The 18,448-nt window shown below is 38.9% G+C and overlaps 1 protein-coding gene across 1 annotated transcript; it reads left to right on the top strand.

Moving 5' to 3' along the window:
• The first annotated feature begins 2,060 nt into the window (after window positions 1–2,060).
• On the top strand, window positions 2,061–17,367 carry ghdc (GH3 domain containing). The gene is made up of 11 exons (XM_017704503.2): window positions 2,061–2,659; window positions 4,784–5,074; window positions 6,747–6,943; window positions 7,959–8,153; window positions 9,520–9,639; window positions 10,642–10,939; window positions 11,870–12,059; window positions 12,277–12,348; window positions 12,859–12,992; window positions 13,451–13,539; window positions 15,396–17,367. The coding sequence occupies exons 1-11, from the start codon at window positions 2,584–2,586 to the stop codon at window positions 15,612–15,614; spliced, it is 1,881 nt and encodes a 626-aa protein (XP_017559992.2). The 5' UTR covers window positions 2,061–2,583; the 3' UTR covers window positions 15,615–17,367.
• The last annotated feature ends 1,081 nt before the right edge of the window (window positions 17,368–18,448 follow it).

Raw genomic sequence — 18,448 nt, 5'->3', positions numbered from 1 at the left:
TCTCGCGCTCTCTCTCTCTCTCGCGCTCTCGCTCTCTCGGCTCGCTCTCTCGGCTCGCGCTCTCTCTCTCTCTACCCTCGCTCGCGCTCTTTCTCTCGTTCTCTCTCGTTCTCTCTCTACCCTCGCGCTATATATATATATATATATATATATATATATATATATATATATATATATATATATATATAAAAAGCTATAATCTCCTAAACAAACACACACCATTTCCTGCCATGGCTTTGCCATTATGCGCCTTAAAAGCAAAGGGAAGGATCGTATTCTCCGAGCAGAGTGATCATTCAGGCTGATACTTTTTCTCTCTCATTCACACTTTTTATTGTGATGTCATATCGTTATACAAAATGTGAACCTTAAAGGAGAGGAAGTAGTTCACATCTGTTAATATAACATTTCAGGCTACATTAAGTTCTTAAAATGTTTTAAATGTAACTTGAAAGTTTGAAATATTGTTACACTAAAAAGGTTCTTGTTAAACTAATAATTAAATTGCATGAAAAGTTCTTAACATCTGTTAATGTAAAGGTATTTGAGGAAACGAGCATGTTGTAGGCAAGTTATGATAGCAGCTGAAGATTTGTAGGGGTCCATTCATCACGCAGTGTCCAAATAAAGAGTATATGACACTTTTTTGTTTTCCTTTTTTATGACAATATTTTATCATATTAATGCTTGTTTTAGTCCCTGATTGGTCAGATGCGGTCACTTCCTTCGCTCCACCCAAGACACTTCAAATCACGCCTGTAATGTAGTGCAGAACTCAGGAAGAATTATTATTGGAATTTAAAGAGAATATCTAAGAAGGAATTTGTCAGTCTGACATTATGATCTTTGAAAAGTTGCTCCCACGTAAAAATACTATTTTATTACCATACTGTTGTTATGCAAGTGTTTAGTGCTTAAATGTCCTACGTGGTTAGACTCAGCTTAAGCTTATGTGAGGTTTCATATGTGAATTTTAAAAGGTGCATACAGATTGTATTTTTTATTTTTATTTTTTTCCCTTTTCCAACTGTTCATGTGTTTCTCTAAGTGTATTTACTTGCTGGAATGTTCTCTGTGCTTGGATAGAGACAGTATTCATGTTGCACATCGTCCTATGTTTTATTTGGCTATTGATAATCCTTTGTGTGTCTTGTCAATCAGCTAATTAATGAACGTGCTGGTTTTGGCGGGTATGGGTCCGTATTCGCAGAACGGTAGATGAATTGTGTTAATCTGGGAGTACGCTGCTCTAACCACCGTGATCTTACTCAAACAGACAGATCCTAGATCAGCACTTATATTCTCTGCTTTTTATTCCTTTTTCTTTTTTTTTTAATACTGGCTGCTCCTGTGTTGTCCTTTGTTTGGTGTCAAGTGAGTACCTGGTGTAACTTGGGAGACAAGAAAGTAATAAAATTTTATATTTTACCAATGCGTGAATGTTTAAGACAAAGCTTCACCCCATTGTCCTTCACATATATACATCCAGAATATTCTGTAATGGTCTTTTGCTCTCAGAATTGCTGTTTTTAAATAGATAACTCGTCTCAGTGGACTTAGGATTATATACACTGACCAGCCACTTCATTAAGTCCACCTCCTTGTCCATTTGATCGTCTCCACTTACCATATAGGTGCGCTTTGTAATTACAGACTGTAGTCCATCTGTTTCTCTGCATACTCTGGTAGCCCCCTTTTACACTGTTCTTCAGGGTAAAATGGTCAAGACCCCCACAGAGCAGTAATTATGTGAGTGGTGGAGGTGGTGGTTAGTGTGTGTTACTCTGGTACAAGTGGATCGGACACGGCGGTGCTGCTGGAGTCTTCAAACACCGTGTCCACTCACTGTCCACTCTCCTGATTATTGTAGATGTTAAGTCAGAGACGACAGCTCATCTGCTGCTGCACAGTTTGTGTTGGTCATCCTGTAGTCCATCAGTGGTCACAGAATGCTATTGGCTGGATATCTGCTGTCTTATTCACTTGTACCAGCACAACACACACTAACTAGAGGAAAAACAGTATAAATATTGCTGTGGCCACAAAACAGGCTTGTATGTATGCAGCCAAAAGATCTCAGCGCAGGTCTGAGTAATATTTTGCTGAATATAGGAGTACAGTGCTAGAGGATGAGTGTGTAGTTGATTTGGGGTGAGAGGTGTGAGATGGTTCGGGGCTGGTTAAAAATATTCGGGTCTGCAGCCGCAGAAGTCCAGGCCTGGCGACTCCCCTGGTGATGACATACAGTTTGATTAAAGGTGGAAGCAAAATACAGGACAGTTGGTCGGAATACAGGTGGGGGAAGAAAAAAACGGTTTTGTCGGAAAACAGGTGGAAATAAAATACCAAACAGCTTGTCTGAATACGGGTGGGAATAAAACTCCGCCACTGAGCTTTCACTTTTACGTGGGCGGAGCTCTAGCCGTGACGTCATCGCGCCTCTTACTGCGTGTGACGTCGGAGTCGGAAGAAAGTGTTGACTGAGTTTCTGGCTTTGATCCTCTCGCTGCGGAAATCAGTAAAGTTTTTATAGGGTCACAGCTGGCGCGGAGTGCGGACAGTGGACTGTCCCTCAGTGTTATAATGTCCCTGCGCCGCGGTCTCCTGTGGACTCTGCTGCTCGCTCTCACTGTAATACTGACAGCAGCTGCAGCTACTGGTGAGTGTTGAGCAGTGAGACGATGCTGCTTCAGTGTAAACTGTATGTGAGTGGCTGTATTAAAGCAGGGTTTCTCAGATAGCCGCATCAAATCAGCCAAAAGTCTAGCCTGTCCAACAGGAGGAGACCAAAGGGACGGTTCTGCTGGGCTTCCTTCAGCTTATGGCTTGAGTTATACAGCTAAGTGAGAAATGCTGGCACTAACTGCTGTAAAACCAGAGGTAGACGAAGTACACAAACCATGTACCCGAGTTAAAGTAGAGACACCCAGGGTAAAATATTACTCCAGTAGAAGTAGAAGTCCTTACTCTAGACCTCACTTTGAGTAAAAGTACTAAAGTATTTGCCTTCAAATGTACTTAAGTATAAAGTAAAAGTACTAAAAGAGTAATTCTGGCTCTGATGTCCTGTTATCATTTGTATAACCAGACTGGCTTCATGAACTCATTTCAGGTGAAAGTCCTCCAGCGTCTCTCTTGGTAAACCAGCCTTTTAATAGAACGTCATTAATTAGTGACGCTGACGTCTATTAAAATGATCAGAAGCACAAAACACTGAAGGTAAACAGTTTCCATCAGGGAGAACCGAGTGGCTCTGAAATCACTTTTTACACACAAGCAAAGTTTCAGTTTCAGATTACTTTGTAAATTAGTTACAAGCTGAATAAAAACTGGCTTTAAACTCAGGATCACAGATAAGTTTTCCTTTACTGTGTTGATCTGTAGGCGTCTGTTCATAAACATAAAACAGTCCAAACTAATTTACTATAAAATGAAAGTGTTTGTATGAATTCAGAAAAAAAGAAACGCGCCAGTCACGACTGCATATGTGGACATATTTCTATATTGTGCTCTATTTACACAAAGTTAAGTTAGTTCATCATTTATGTTGAACAGACTCTCCCAAAGTTTTACGCTGCTGCGCTGACGTTGAACCGCGTGCTGCACTGGGTCGGTATGACCAACAGGTCAAAACCAGCTCTAAACAAAGTGACCACTGGGCCCTGATTGGTGCTCTGGCTTTGCGCTTCTTTTGTTTTGACATGTTGCGTTTTTATACACACAGAAACCAAAAGGAACGACAGATTTCTCAAAATGTAGGAGGAAAAAGTTGGATATTAGACTCTGAAATGTAGTGGAGTGAAAGGAAAAAGTCGCCCAGAATGGAAAAACTTAAGTAAAGTACAGATACACAAAAAAAGTACTTAAGTACAGAAACCAATTACATTTACTTAGTTACTGTCCACCACTGTGTAATAGTATGACATAGCAGATTTTATACATAATCTGAACGATACTGATGAATCCAGACTGATATAACAGAATAAAAGTGATGCTAAAAAAAGTCTGGTTCTATATAGAACCTTTTTGAAAAGGGTTCTATATAGCACCATAAAGGTTTCCGCTGTTGTTATGATGTCAAGCTTGTAACAGTAGAAGAGCCTTTTTGGTGTAGGACCATTCTCTATCAATCTAAAGAACACTTTAAGCATGCAGAATAATTCTTGATGTGTCCAAGGCTCTGTGTAGAACTTTTGTCTTTACTAAAGAACTCTTGAAGATGTTTTTTAAGAGTGTGGTGAAATGCTTCTTCAGATTGGTGGAGAGTGTGTTGTGTATGGTTTTATACAACACCAAAACGGGTTCTTCTATTGTTGCAAGCTTGACATCGTAACAATAGCAGAACCCTTTTTGGTGCTATTCAGAACCGTTTTTAAAAATATACATATTACACGTTCTCCATCTATTTGAAGAACCATCTCACCAGGCAAAGAAGCAATTAAGCACAAAATGGTTCTATATAAAACTCATAGTTCTAAATTGAACCATTTCTTTTGCTAAGGAACCCTTGAAGAACCATCTTTTTTTCGTTGATGGTGGAACAAAACATTGTTTTTCAGTTTTTGATATCATTTGAAGATGCCTGTTGCTCTTTACATTGTGTGTAAATTTTATGAGAAATGGACCAAAAGAAATGGCTCAAAATTACTTAGAAAGAAGTATGTTTTTCCTTCTCCTGTAAAATTGTCATTTTGGTGATAGGTTTGAAGGTTTTGGTCCAACAGCAGCGATATATTATGTTTTAGTGAATGAATGAATTAACTAATTTCCCCTCTCTCTCCAGTAATGCCTCATGTTATACCCACCACTCTGGGTGTTGTATCCCTCAGCGGAGTGGTTCTTCTGTGGAGAACCGTCAGCTTGCGGTTGAAGGCCGAGAACAGGACTGTATGGGGTCTCCTGAATCAGTTCTTGGCCGTCAGGTTTGTGACCTGGCTGGGAAAACGCCAGAGACAGAAGCTGGAGAAAGATACACTGGACATTCAGAAGGTGCAGGAGGAGACTCTGCTCAGACGACTGCACAAGAATGCACACACACTCTATGGAAAGCAGTACAACTTCAGCTCTATTAAAGGTAATCGTCTGTGTGTCCAGAAACCGGACTTACAGTGGATCCCAAGCACATACACTTTTATATAATTCTAGTTATGATGGTGACTGTGGTCTGTATGAGTGTATGCAAAACTGTGGATTCTCTTCATGGACCAGTACACGCACCAATACCTCATACCAGGAAAGTTATGTAAAATAAATATACGATTAGTCTTATGGAACTTTAATTTAGAGCCTGACCAATAGTGATTTTAAGGGCTTAAAAGTTTGACAACTGATTGTATTGGCCAATAAAACTTAGATTTCAGATTTTATACTCCAGCAGTGCTTTATCGAATTATCACACTTCTTGACCATCAAACCTGTTTTTGGGCTTGTTGAACACCAGATTTCAAGACCAAAGGCAGTAATATGGAGTTGCCCCCACCTTGCAGCTATAACAGCCTCCACTTTTCTAGAAATTGTTCCCACAAGATTTGTGCTAATTCTAACCAAGTCTAGAAACAGCTCCAGACCATTATACCTCCTCCACCAAACTTTGTTGTTGGCACTAGGCATTCGGGTAGGTAGTGTTCTCCTGCCATCCTCCAAACCCAGGTTCATTCATTAGACTGCTAGGTAATGAAGCATGATCACTCCAGAGAACATGATTCCACTGATCCAGTAGCAGCATGCTTTACACCCCTCCAGCCGACTCTTGGCGTTGCACATAGTGATCCTAGGCTGATGTGTAGCTGCTCGTCCACGGAAACATTTAATAAAGCTATGATGCACAGTTCTTGTGCTCATGTTGCTTCTAGAGGCAGATTGGAACTCCGTAGTGAGTGTTGCAACAGTGATTGGTGTGTTTTTGTTGTTGCACCTAAATGCTTCAATTCAGGATTTTGTACATTGTTTAGTAATGGTTGTGACTGACACGCATGAATTTGATAATTAGGAGGAGTGTCTACATAGTATTGGACATACAGTGCATTTGTAGACCCCAATAACACCACATCATTATCAGCCAATTATTATCTAACAACCTAAATGTAAATGTGGTTTACATTGGAGAGTTTTCCATTTTTACTTTATACAAATTTAAATGTATACTTTGCAAGATTATCTATTACTTGTTTGCTACTATAACCTTGTAGCTCCATTGCAAAAAGAAGCAAATTTCTGATACCAAACATGTCTTGGTAGATTGACTGCATTTCATATAAGTGGGACAAATGTGTATGTTTGATTTTTGGCTAAATTAACATGAATTAATTGAGCAAAGAGCCACAGAATAGTAGAAATATGTCAACGTTTCTTCCCCCTCCAACAGTACTGTAACAGTAAACCATCTATCTCAGCAGAAAGTGTCATGTCTGGCAGTAAAATGCCATATAACATTACAGTGAGGACAGTTTTTTATTTTTAAAATGTTGAAGAATGAAGTTTGGCTCCCGAGTTGTCTTTAGTACCCTCAGCCGCCATGTGGATTTTGAAAATTCCATCACAGCACACTTGATTGAACATACTGAAGGACTATGTTAAGGACCAGGTATTGAATGATAATTACAGTTAATGTTGGGTTTCCATGAGGAGACGTTTGGAAAAATCACTGCTTATTGTGGTTAAATGCTTACTGACCAGATAAATGACTTAGCAGACTAAGACTTTTGCACAGTACTGAATACCAACAATCTTTTCTCAATCTTCGCCAGACTCTGAAGAATTCCGCCGCTGTCACCCAGTCACGGTGTATGATCATTATGGAGAGTTAGTGCAGCAGGTTTCTGCAGGAGAGGAGAATGTTCTGGTTAGAGGGAAGCCACTCATCCTGGCCATGACTTCTGGAACATCTGGAAGCAGCAACATGCTCCTGAGCACCAAGGACACCAGCGCTGACTTCTTCTCACAGGTCAGAGTACAGACAGATAGAAAGTGTTGCATTTGTCACATCAGGTGTGTCAAAATCTGTCCAGACCTGAATCACAAACAGGCTTTTCGCAGAAGTGGACAAAGAACGACACTTTAGAAATGCAAACTACAAAAGAACTTGCTTTTAATTGAACTTAAGTATCGAAAGTCAAAGTGTTGTGAGTTACTATAGTTACCTTTGAATAAAATATCTCTATTAAGAAGAACTGTAAGGCTGTAGGCATGAAAATCTGATCATAACTGTGAAAATAGTTGCAAGTTGCAATCATAGGGGTCCAAGCCCCATAACCCCAAAGAGGCCTTGTGTTGCCCTAATGTTTATAAATGTCAACGTCTTTGATAATTATTTATAATTAGATAATCATGTAAGTGTCAGTCGCATTTGCTGATGAAATTTACTTGTACTGGGCAAAAATGAGCCAAGCACCATTTTAGCATTCGGTTCCCAACTTTCAGTTATTTTATTATTGGGAGCTTTTAGCACTGTATCTCGGTTTTCCTTCAGGTAAATGATTTGTGTATTTTCTTACTTTTTGTGTGCCACAAATTGTAGCTTTTAAATAAGTACATCTATAGATCAATGCAAGTTAAATCAATAAAGTAGACTCTTACATAATAATAGCATAATGTTACCTAAAGGTCTGTTATGAGCTTCAAATGTTTTCGTTTAATCTAAAGAGCTGCTATATAATGTAAATATGCACCACTGTTAGCATGGTTCTCATATAACACTGGAAATGCCACTGGTGCACTGGAAAAGCAGTGTCTTAGCAATGATTATACAAAAGCAACTTACTAAGCAAATTAGAGGGCTTTTTGAATTGCTGTGTAAAGATATGCTTGGCCTACACAGGTTCATGATTTTGTGACTGTAAAATGCGTCTCCATTGAAGTGCTAGATACGTATATATTATGCATTAATATGTTCATGTAAAAAGGAATGACTCACCGTTTATCCAGCACATATTTTGACCTTGTGTGTTTCTGTGTTGCAGGGTGTGTGTGTATGTGTAGATGCCATGAGGAAAGCTTTCCCGAGCTCAGTCAGCCTTCAAAGGACCCTAAAGCTTTTCTACTCCCCCACTGTACACCACTCAGAAGGAGGAATACCTATTGGACCAAACTCCTCAACCCCCTCCTCCTCCAAACACCTGCTGTACCTCTATACCACTCCAGCACCTGCATTCCAGGTACAGCAGCAGACACAGGAGTACCTTGGAGAAGGAAACACTGTTATAGTCTTCCTTGGTGTGATGTATTTACAAGTGAAACATGCTATTCGGGTGGGAAATAACTGTGAGTGGGACGTGATTTTATCCCTCAGCTTTTGATAGGAGCATAAAAAATGTCCACTTCAGAAGTAAACAAACGTGGAGTCAGACTGGGACAGTCAGTAGAATCCAAAATTGTTTATTTGTTCATTTAATGGCCAGTATAGCACTGATAACACTAATATATATATATATATATATATATATATATATATATATATATATATATATATATATATATATATATATGGACAGTGTAGAAAAGAGGTGAAGAAGATGATGCAGGCAGGATGGAGTGGGTGTCAGGGCTGATGTGTGACAGAAGGATAGCAGCAAGAGTGAAAGGGAAGGTTTACAAGACAGTAGTGCGTCCTGCTATGATGGATGGTTTGGAGACTGGCTCTGTGTAAAAGACAGGAGGCTGAGCTGGAGGTGGCGGAGATGAAGATGCTGAGATTTTCGTTGGGAGAGACAAGGCTGGACAAGATTAGAAATGAGCAGATCAGAGGGACAGTGAAGGTGGAACAGTTTGGAGATAAAGCCAGAGAGGCCAGGCTGAGATGGTTTGGACGTGTGTTGAGGAGGAATAGTGGATATATTGGTCAAAGAATATTGGAGATGGATCTGCCGGGTAGAAGGAGAAGAGGTAGACCTCAGAGAAGGTTTATGGATGTAGTGAAGGTGGACATGGAGATGGTTGGTGTAAAGGTAGAGGAGGCAGTGGATAGGGCAAGATGGAGGCAGAAGAAGAAGAAGAATATATATATATATATATATATATATATATATATATATATATATATATATATATATATATATATATATATATATATATATATATATTAGTATGACACTAATTTTAGCATGTATGCTTGCAGAACAAATGTTTTTCCCTCACATGTTTACAGTCTCTACAGGAAAATGTGAGCCTTGGTGGACTCTTTGTAACTGTAGAGACTTGTTGTGCACAGCACAGTGCAGCATATCACCTCTTGTTTGCAGCAGAGCAAAGAGTTAGCTAAAGAAGATAGCTAAAAAGCCACAGTTGCATTAATGACCATTATTTATATAACACCTAATGAATTTGACAGGTCAGGCCCACATCATGTATAACAGAAATGGATAACAGAATTTTTATAGTCTGAGGATGAAAAATATGTGTTTTCAGTCAGGAATTCCATGAAATCCTGGCTGCTGGATTGCTAGTCTTGTGTCCTCAGATCCTGTCTCTTAACAAGCTAAATCCAGATTCATTCACTCAGTCATGCATTTATTCATTTGTTAGGTGCTGAATGAGAGGGACGCATTATATCTCCATCTACTGTTCGCCTTGAAGGACCGCCATGTTGGTACTATAGAATCCAACTTCTCTTCAACTGTGTTCTATGCTTTCAGAGCCCTGGAGGTAGGACTGCCTCAAAAGCCTATACACTGTAGCAAGACTAGGGTTGTTATAAGTTTAACTGTTTTGGTTTAAATCTGTTCTTGCGTATTACATAACTCTAGTCCATTAGTCGCTGATGTTTGTTGAAAATCTGAAAGGAGTATTTTGGCCCAAAACTACATTTGGCTGACGCTCTTATCCAGAGCGACTTACAATTTGATCATTTTACATAGGTAGGCCAAGGTGGTGTTAGGAGTCTTGCCCAAGGACTCTTATTAGTATAGTGTAGGGTGTTTGCCCAGGTGGGGATTAAACCCCAGTCTACAGTGTAGAAGGCAGAGGTGTTAACCACTACACTAAACCAACCAAACTACTGTTTGGGTTATTTGTTGTGTTCTTTTAGTACTCTATGCTGCAGCATTGCATCCTTCAGCCTCATGAGTTTGACGAAATTCATGATTTTATATCTTTTTCATGTTTTTTGTTTATCAACTACAATACCCAGCATGCATTACACAAATCCATCATAGAGCCATTGGGAATCCCTGTGGTGTCAGCTAAGCCTGACTGTTAGCCTACCCACACAGTTATATAATAAATATAGCCAAGCTAGGATTAGCCTTTCAAACAGCCCGCCTCTAAAAATCCTCCCCAAAACTATTGTTCCTCTCAACCTGAAGACACATCATCAGAAGGTGCTAAGGCTATTCTTCAAATAAAAAAATACCACTCTAGAGACCACTGTGTCCAAATTGCAGGATACATGTGAGCTTGTGTACAACAGATGAATAAACCTTTCATTTATATTTGGTTTCTGTGTTTCTATAGTTGTCCATTTGAGCTAAGAGGTTAATGTAGCTAACAAGCAACCAAGACAAGACACCAAACATGTTGGCTTGTATTGGGGTAAAAGGAGAGTAGTTTAAATTATTGTTGTGAAATTATCACTTTAAAAAAAGATATTGACATTGCTATGATTGTGTTGTTCTGGGTTGTTGATTCTTTCGTTGATGTGCATTGTAGGAGCAGTGGGAGGAGCTGGTTGAAGATGTTGAGACTGGTGGGCTCAGTAGGAATTTGGAGCTGCATGGTGGGATAAGGTTGGCCCTAGACAAGCTGCTGGAGCCTGACCCTGGCCGTGCCTCGGAGCTGAGAGCCCAGTTTAGCGAAGGCTTCCAAGGCATTGCTCTCAGGCTCTGGCCCCGTTTAAACCTGGTGCTGGCTGTGGACTCTGGATCCAACCAGATTTACGGAGAGTTACTGAGGCAGCACTACTGCAAAGGCCTACCTTTCTATTCGCCGTTCTATGCTGCCACTGAAGGTATGGATATGCATGTAAACAAATATGTTTTTTTCCTAGCTGTCTACACTGGACCTTGCATCTTTTTAAATACACTGATGAGCCCAAACATAATGACCTCTCACAGAAGAAATGAATCATTGCATTTCAAGATTTGAGCTATATTAGACAGTAAGCAAACAGGTTCTGGTAGCTGGCTTGTAAAATGCAGGAGAAATGGGCAGTTGAAAAGGCCAAGTCGAAATGATGTCGGGACTGAGACTAGGCCAAGTCCAAATAATGTCACAACCAAGTTAAGACAGAGTCTAAATGATGTCAACATTGAGACAAGGCAGAGTCCAAATGATGTGGAGGCCGGGACGAGGCCAAGTCCAAATCATGTGGAACCCAGGACAAGACTGAGTCCAAATTATATTGAGACTGAGACTAGGCCAAGTTCAAACGATGTCGGGACTGAAACAAGATTGAGTCCAGTGACGTTGAGACGAAGACAAGACAGAGATGGCAAATGTATGGTCTCGAGACTGAGACCAAACTCAAGTACTACAGTACTAGTGTAGAATATTTGATTATATTCATGTGTAATGTATATGTTATATGACAAATTACTAATTTATATATGATGTCGATTATTAGGTTATATAATGCAATAATGATCATTTTAGATTAGGTCTTACACACTTGTTATAGGTTGTTCTCTACTTTTTTGGAAGCTCCTGCTTTTTCACTTGTTGCCCTTTAACTTTCGCTTTCCTTATACAAACGGATGATCTTATATTTAATCTCCTTCAAAAAGTCTCTGACTTTTGCTCAGTACTGTATACAGTGAACCTAGAAGGTGGGTGGAGCTGAAATGTTCTAATAAAGTGGACAGGGAGGATATGGTACTTATAATGTATACTGTAATACATTATACTGTAATAATGTTGAGTTATATTGAATGTGTTGTAGGTTTGATAGGTATAAACCTGTGGCCTCTTCAGGAGAGCAGGCATTATTTGCTCTGTCCTCGCTCCATGTTCTGTGAGTTCCTGCCTGAGGAGAGTTTAGACTCAGAGCAGTGTAATACGCTCCTCATGCACCAGGTAGAGGAAGGAAAAAACTATGAACTGGTCATCACCAACGCAGCTGGATTGTACAGGTACAAACAGTTCTGAAAGATTTTGGTCCTCAGCATCATATATGTGTTGAAAATAGTGCTATATTGACTGTTAGATTAGTTTTATTCACTACCTCAAGTATGTTGGGAATAAGAAGTTAAACGATAATACACTACTTTTTGTCTATATATATATATATATATATATGCAGCAACATTTTTTGTCCTCTGAGAAATTGTATTAATGTGTTTTTGTGAGGTATCGCATTGGAGACATTGTTAAAGTGGTTGGGTTCCACAACCAGTGTCCAGTGGTGGAGTTTCTCTACAGGTCAGTATATGCCCATACAATTTAGTACACTATAGAAGGACAGTTATATTATGACAATAACTGTCAAATAAGAAAAAGGTATTGATAATGCACGTTTCCTTTTTCTGTAGTCAGTTGCACATATGGACTTATGCAAATGTGTATATGTGTAAATATGAAGAATTTGTTTTATATATATATATATAAATATAATAATATAAATAATAATATAAAATATAAAATAAATAAATATATATATATATATATATATATATATACACAGACAGAGAACACACACTCACACCTAGGGGCAATGTAGCATGTCCAGTTGGCCTAACTGCATGTCTTTGGACTGTGGGAGGAAACTGGACAACCCAGAGGAGGATAGTAAATATAAATATATAAAGGTTTTATATATATATATATATGCATACTTTGTTAGCCTCCTTTCATCCTGTTCTTCAGTGGTCAACGGTATAGGTATTGGATCATTCTGAGCGCTGCAGTGACAGTAACTTGTGTCTATTGCAGGCGAGGTCAGATGTTGAGCGTACGAGGTGAGAAGGTGACTGAAGCTTTGTTTTTGGGTGCTCTGAAGAAGGCGGTAGCTCAGTGGCCTGGGGCTAAACTGGTGGACTACTGCTGCGCTGAGAGTGGCGTCCTGGGTAAATCCTTACCATTACCATCTTTTATCCAGATGCGTATCTGCCCTGTGTGCTTGTTAATGATTAAGTAGGTTTAATCATTGACATGCAGGCTAGATAGCATTAGCTAATCTGGAAATTTGATTAGTTTTTTTTTTATTTTTATCATAAGCTCAGCCACTTTAGAAGTGTGTTATGATTGAAACTTGAGCTCATTTGCGTTGTGAATTAAGCTGATATGTATAAAGAGATGACACTTCTATTACAGCAGTGTAACTGGGCAATTGTAATTATAAGAAGAGCCACACAAAACTGGCCAATGTGATATTGAGCCTTCCAAATGCTTTAGACTTTGTGATGTCTCTTCCAAATGCCCGCTGTGTCATGTCTGCACATTTGATGTCATATTTGAACAAATTAGTTTTTGATAGTGTCAGTTTGATGATGTTCACCTGGCTTATTTATGGTATGTATCACAGGTGACTCTTCAGGAGGAGCTCAGCCGCATTACCAAGTATTTCTGGAGCTGAAGGGGGTCAGGAACCTCACAGAGGAGCAGAGATATAAGGTATAAAGTAGATCATTACATGATATGATACATAACATACAGTATTAAACTGTATGTGGTAAGGTAGATTATTAATTTTTCTAATATGTATAAAGTAGATTACCTGATTACATACAAGATTGTTAGACTATATGACATACGACACATTGTTAGATCATATATGGTGTAGATTATTAGAATATATGATGTGACAGGTTATTCGATTATGTGACATGTAGTGTGATACAGATGTGTAGATTATATTTAAGGGAGACTGTTAGAGTATTAAATTGTATACCTTATGATGTACACTGTTAGAAAATGTTTTAATCTAGGATCATTTTTAATCTAAATATGATATGAGACAGGTTATGAATACAGATTATGTGATATTTGACAGAGTGTCACATACATCATAATGTATGTGTACAATGTAGATTATTAGATTTAATGATATATGAAATAGATTATTAGATTCAATTATATGATGTAGATCATTAGACTATATAATATTTGAGAGCTTATTAGGGTATGCCAGATGTTTAGATAATATGATGTATGGCATACATTGTTAGATCATATGTTATATGATGAGGTAGAGTCTTAGATTGGATGATGTATACCTTACTGAAAACCCCTTTTATTCCAGGACAGTAGGCCTTAATCTGGGTCTGGGAAATGCTCCATTGGATCTATTTATTCCAAAAAACGAATAAAATATTGAATTGTCTGAACACAATATACATTTCCACTGTATGAAGGTCTGTTTTAATTGTTATTTTTATTGCTTGATGAAGATTTGTAAGTAATCCTCAGCCCATGTGTTTATACCACTACCGGTTCTTGATGCAGTGCCATCTGAGGGCTTGGAGAGCACAGCTATTCGGTTTAAGACTGAGCCCTTGCTGTTTATGCACTGAATGTCCTCCAGATTCCTTGAATCTTTTATTATGTTATGCACCATAGAGGGTACGATATCCAAATCCCTTCCTTTCTTCCTTTGAGGAACATTGTTTTTAAACAGTTCAATCATTTTCTCACACATTTGCTGGCAAACTGGTCATCCTCTGCCCACCTTTGCTCCTAGAGTTCTAGACCTTTCCTGGATGCTGCTTTGTATAAAATTGTATTATTTTACCTTATTACTAGCCCTAAACTGCCCCCGTCCCAGCTTTTTCTGAAATGTGTCACAGGCCTGAAGGGCAGGAAAGGGTGTATATTCACAAATGAAATGAAGTCGACCAGACAAAACATGAAATATTATGTTCATACAGTCTGCAATGAAATGTAAGTCAAAGCCAGTGTAAAAAATCAGTGCTTTCTTATTTTAATCTATATTTTCAATACTGTCCCAATTTTTTCTAATTTGGGGTTATATGAGACAGATTGTTAGATTATATTATATATTAGCTAGATTATTAGATTAAATATTAGGAAAACTATTAGATTATACATAGTATATAATTTAGAACCATCTGTCTGCATTTAACCATCCGTGCAGTGAAACACCCACAAACACCCACACACTAGGGGGCAGTGAGCACACATGCCCAGAGCAGTGGGCAGCCCTATCCACAACACCTAGGGAGCAATTGGGGGTTAGGTGCCTTGCTCAAGGGCACTTCAGTCACGGACTGTCAGCTGAGGGGATCGAACCGGCAACCTTCCGGTCACAGGGCTGGTTCCCTAACCTCCAGCCCACGACTGCCCCGTCAGAGAGTATCATCAGATTGTGTGATGCATAGGGTGAATTATTAGATGTTTTGAGTTTGGATTATTCAGTAATACAGTTTATTATTACATTTAATGTTATTTGTGGTAGAGAATTAGATTACATAGCATTAGTAACGATGAACTGTCATTCCTATCTTCCACAGCTGGACTGCTGTCTTCAAGCAGACTCGGCTGTCTACAAGTCCTTCCGGATCAAGGGCAGCATCGGACCAATGAGAGTACAACTGGTCAGCCAGGGGGCGTTCGAGGCGCTGAAAGGTCACATGATGTCCACCAACATCACCTCCAACACGTTCAAAATGCAGCGCGTCATCCGCAGGAAGGAGTACGCGGACTTCCTTCTAGGGAAAACTGTTTCTTGAGAGATGCTTTGATGACCAATGCAATTATGAAATTGAATGTTTTAAGGATCCAGATGAAGTTCCCTACCATTCTACATTTAAGCCTAAAACCTTTGAAACAAATGGTGAAACTCATCAGAAGTGACTGTACAAGGGCAGCATCAGCACAGGTGAGCTGAGTTTGACGGTGTTTAATAACCTCGGCCACCAGAGGGCAGCAAACTAAAACTTGTCTCTGAATTTGGAAGATGAACAGTGGTCAGGACGTTGAGTGGGAGTATAATATGTATATTAATGAGCTTTGTAGAAAATGCTAAGTTAAAATAAAATAAGACGAAACTCCAAAACAAAGCGTTACATTTCAATTGAGACATTTTTTTTTTCCAGAATTTTTTTAGCAAAAATTGTCTGAAAGTGTTATGATGAATGGACCAATGGACCAAAGTGCTCCAATATTACTCTCTTTACATTAACTTACATTAAAAGTTGGCCTTTTCCTGTAAAGTTAGTATTTTGAATAATAAATATATTAATGTAAGTATATTTATATAGTGTTGCTTTATTATTTGAAATTAAGTTATTAGGCCCATATATACATTGCACAACATTTCTTTATATAGAATCTAGAAAAGTTAATGTTGAAGTGAATTACAAGTTCTATCTTTCTACTTTCTATTGTTGTTAACACTTATTGCAAGTATCATGCTACAGCTTAACTCTGAGTTTTAAGATAATCTGCTAGGTCTGTGTGGCCTAAAGGAGGATATGTTGCCCTTTTTGAGTATGTAGACATTTTTGTCTTTGACTCAGAAAATACATCATTAACTGGCATCTAAAAATACCCTTCAGCTAAGAGACTGCCAGAAACAAGAGTCTTTTTGTGTTTTGGCGAGTAGCTACAAAAGGAAATGAACTGTAAGTTGGAGTAACAAAGCCAGCTAATAATACTTCAAAAGTTTAAACAGTAAAATACTGATGATAGTTCCAGGTAGTTGCTATGTTGTTGCTCTGGTGTTGCTATGGTATTCCAGCTTTTTGTTAGGGCATTGCTTAGTGGTTGTTAGGCTGTTGCTAAGTCTATGTCAGGCCGTTGCTATGGTATCTCAGGTGGTTACTAATGGTGGTTGCTTTTGGTACCAGCTACTAGCTTCCCCTCAATGTAGCTAGTCATCATAGGGACACCACAGGAAACAATTGTGACATGAAAGAGACCAATTTTGTTCAGAAGTGGCTGACGGCAGCGAGAGATGAGACTGCTGAAAAAACAGTAGAGTTTGGGGAAAACTACATCCAGGTTCACACAACCAGATAATTGTGGTTGCTCAAAGAATATGTTGTTAAGGTGTTGTTAGGTTGTTGGCCTGATATCCTAGGTGCCTGCTAAGATGTTGCTAGGCTATTGCTATGATTTCCCAGGTGGTTGCTAGAAAATAGAAACTAGTCTCTAGAAACGATGCAAAAAAAAAACGTCTTGAAATAAAATCCTTATGAATAAAGTGTAAAGATTACAGAGCTGCCCCTGAATAAAAGTCAAAACTGGCTTGTTTAGGTGTGGTTGAGGTTCTCTCTTCCTCAGCACAGAGAATTTTGTCCTTCGGGTTTATATTAGCATGATTAGATGCTTCGACAGATGCAGTAACCATGACTACTGGAATTTATACTGTAATGCGTTACACCACTTTGTTACAGGAAAAAGTAATCTTATTACTGTAATGCTCTATTTCGTACCCAACATTAATTATGTTATATTAAAGGGGAATTACAATTTTATTCAGATTGGTTTGAAATGAAATGCTTCATTAAAACTTACGGACTCAGGTTTCTTTACAGTGGTGGTAACAGTGGTGCCATATCTACAACCCAAATATTGCTATTTTATTTACTATCCTCCTCCGGGTTCTCCGGTTTCCTCCCACAGTCCAAAGACATGCAGTTAGGCCAATTGGACATGCTACATTGCCCTGCCCTGCGATGGACTGGCGACTTGTCCAGGGTGTATCCTGCCTTCTGCCCGATGACCGCTGGGATAGGCTATCCTATCCTGCCTGCCTCAATGTCATTGTGCAAATGAACACATTGCCTGTTCTACAAGTATAGAAGAGGATGAATGAACCTTATGACCTCATGGAACCACTGCTCTAATGCCAACACACACAAACAAACTCAGTGTCTTATTTGATCTGTGCCATGAGCCCCATTGGATTTCATTAAATTTCACCCCATTACTTTATTAAGTACTTTCATTAAACGTCTGATGAAACTGAGAGCAACCCAACGCCTAACAGCTGCGTTCTGATACGTATTATATAACAAAACACACACCATACGGCAGATAGGCATCCTCCTGAACCCCGCTAACCTTTCACACAGACACACACTCTTGAGGGATCAATAACATAAGCTCACACTGAATCAAACACCCACACACACAAGATATTGAGCTGCTATTCCATCCTGCATAAGCAAGTTTTTCCACTGTTCATTTTTTTCCCGTTAATAACGTTGATAGAACCTATTTCGATGGAAGTGTGTATTAATTACAAAACCAGAAGCAAAATGGGCCGTCTTTGGGCAAGCAGGTCAACATTTATATGGATCATTGCATCGAACTGGAAGCACATTTTGGACTTCAGACTAAAATCTTTTTGGTTTGAGTGGCTTTATAAATGAATTGTGTTTACATCCTTAAAACAAATGATGGAACGTTCCATTTTGTCCACTAACAAAACAATCATAACACAATATCGCCAAAACTTACCAAATGTTTCGGCAGTGACAAATTTAGCTCATCTTGAGCAGATCTTAAAACTGCTGGCCTGTACGTGACTAGCAAACACAGCATGACTGGCGTAATA

Source organism: Pygocentrus nattereri, chromosome 13, assembly GCF_015220715.1.
Source record: "Pygocentrus nattereri isolate fPygNat1 chromosome 13, fPygNat1.pri, whole genome shotgun sequence".
Classification (NCBI taxonomy): domain Eukaryota; kingdom Metazoa; phylum Chordata; class Actinopteri; order Characiformes; family Serrasalmidae; genus Pygocentrus; species Pygocentrus nattereri.
The sequence above is the reverse complement of the archived record's forward strand: the minus strand, read 5'-3'. Positions and strand labels throughout refer to the sequence as shown.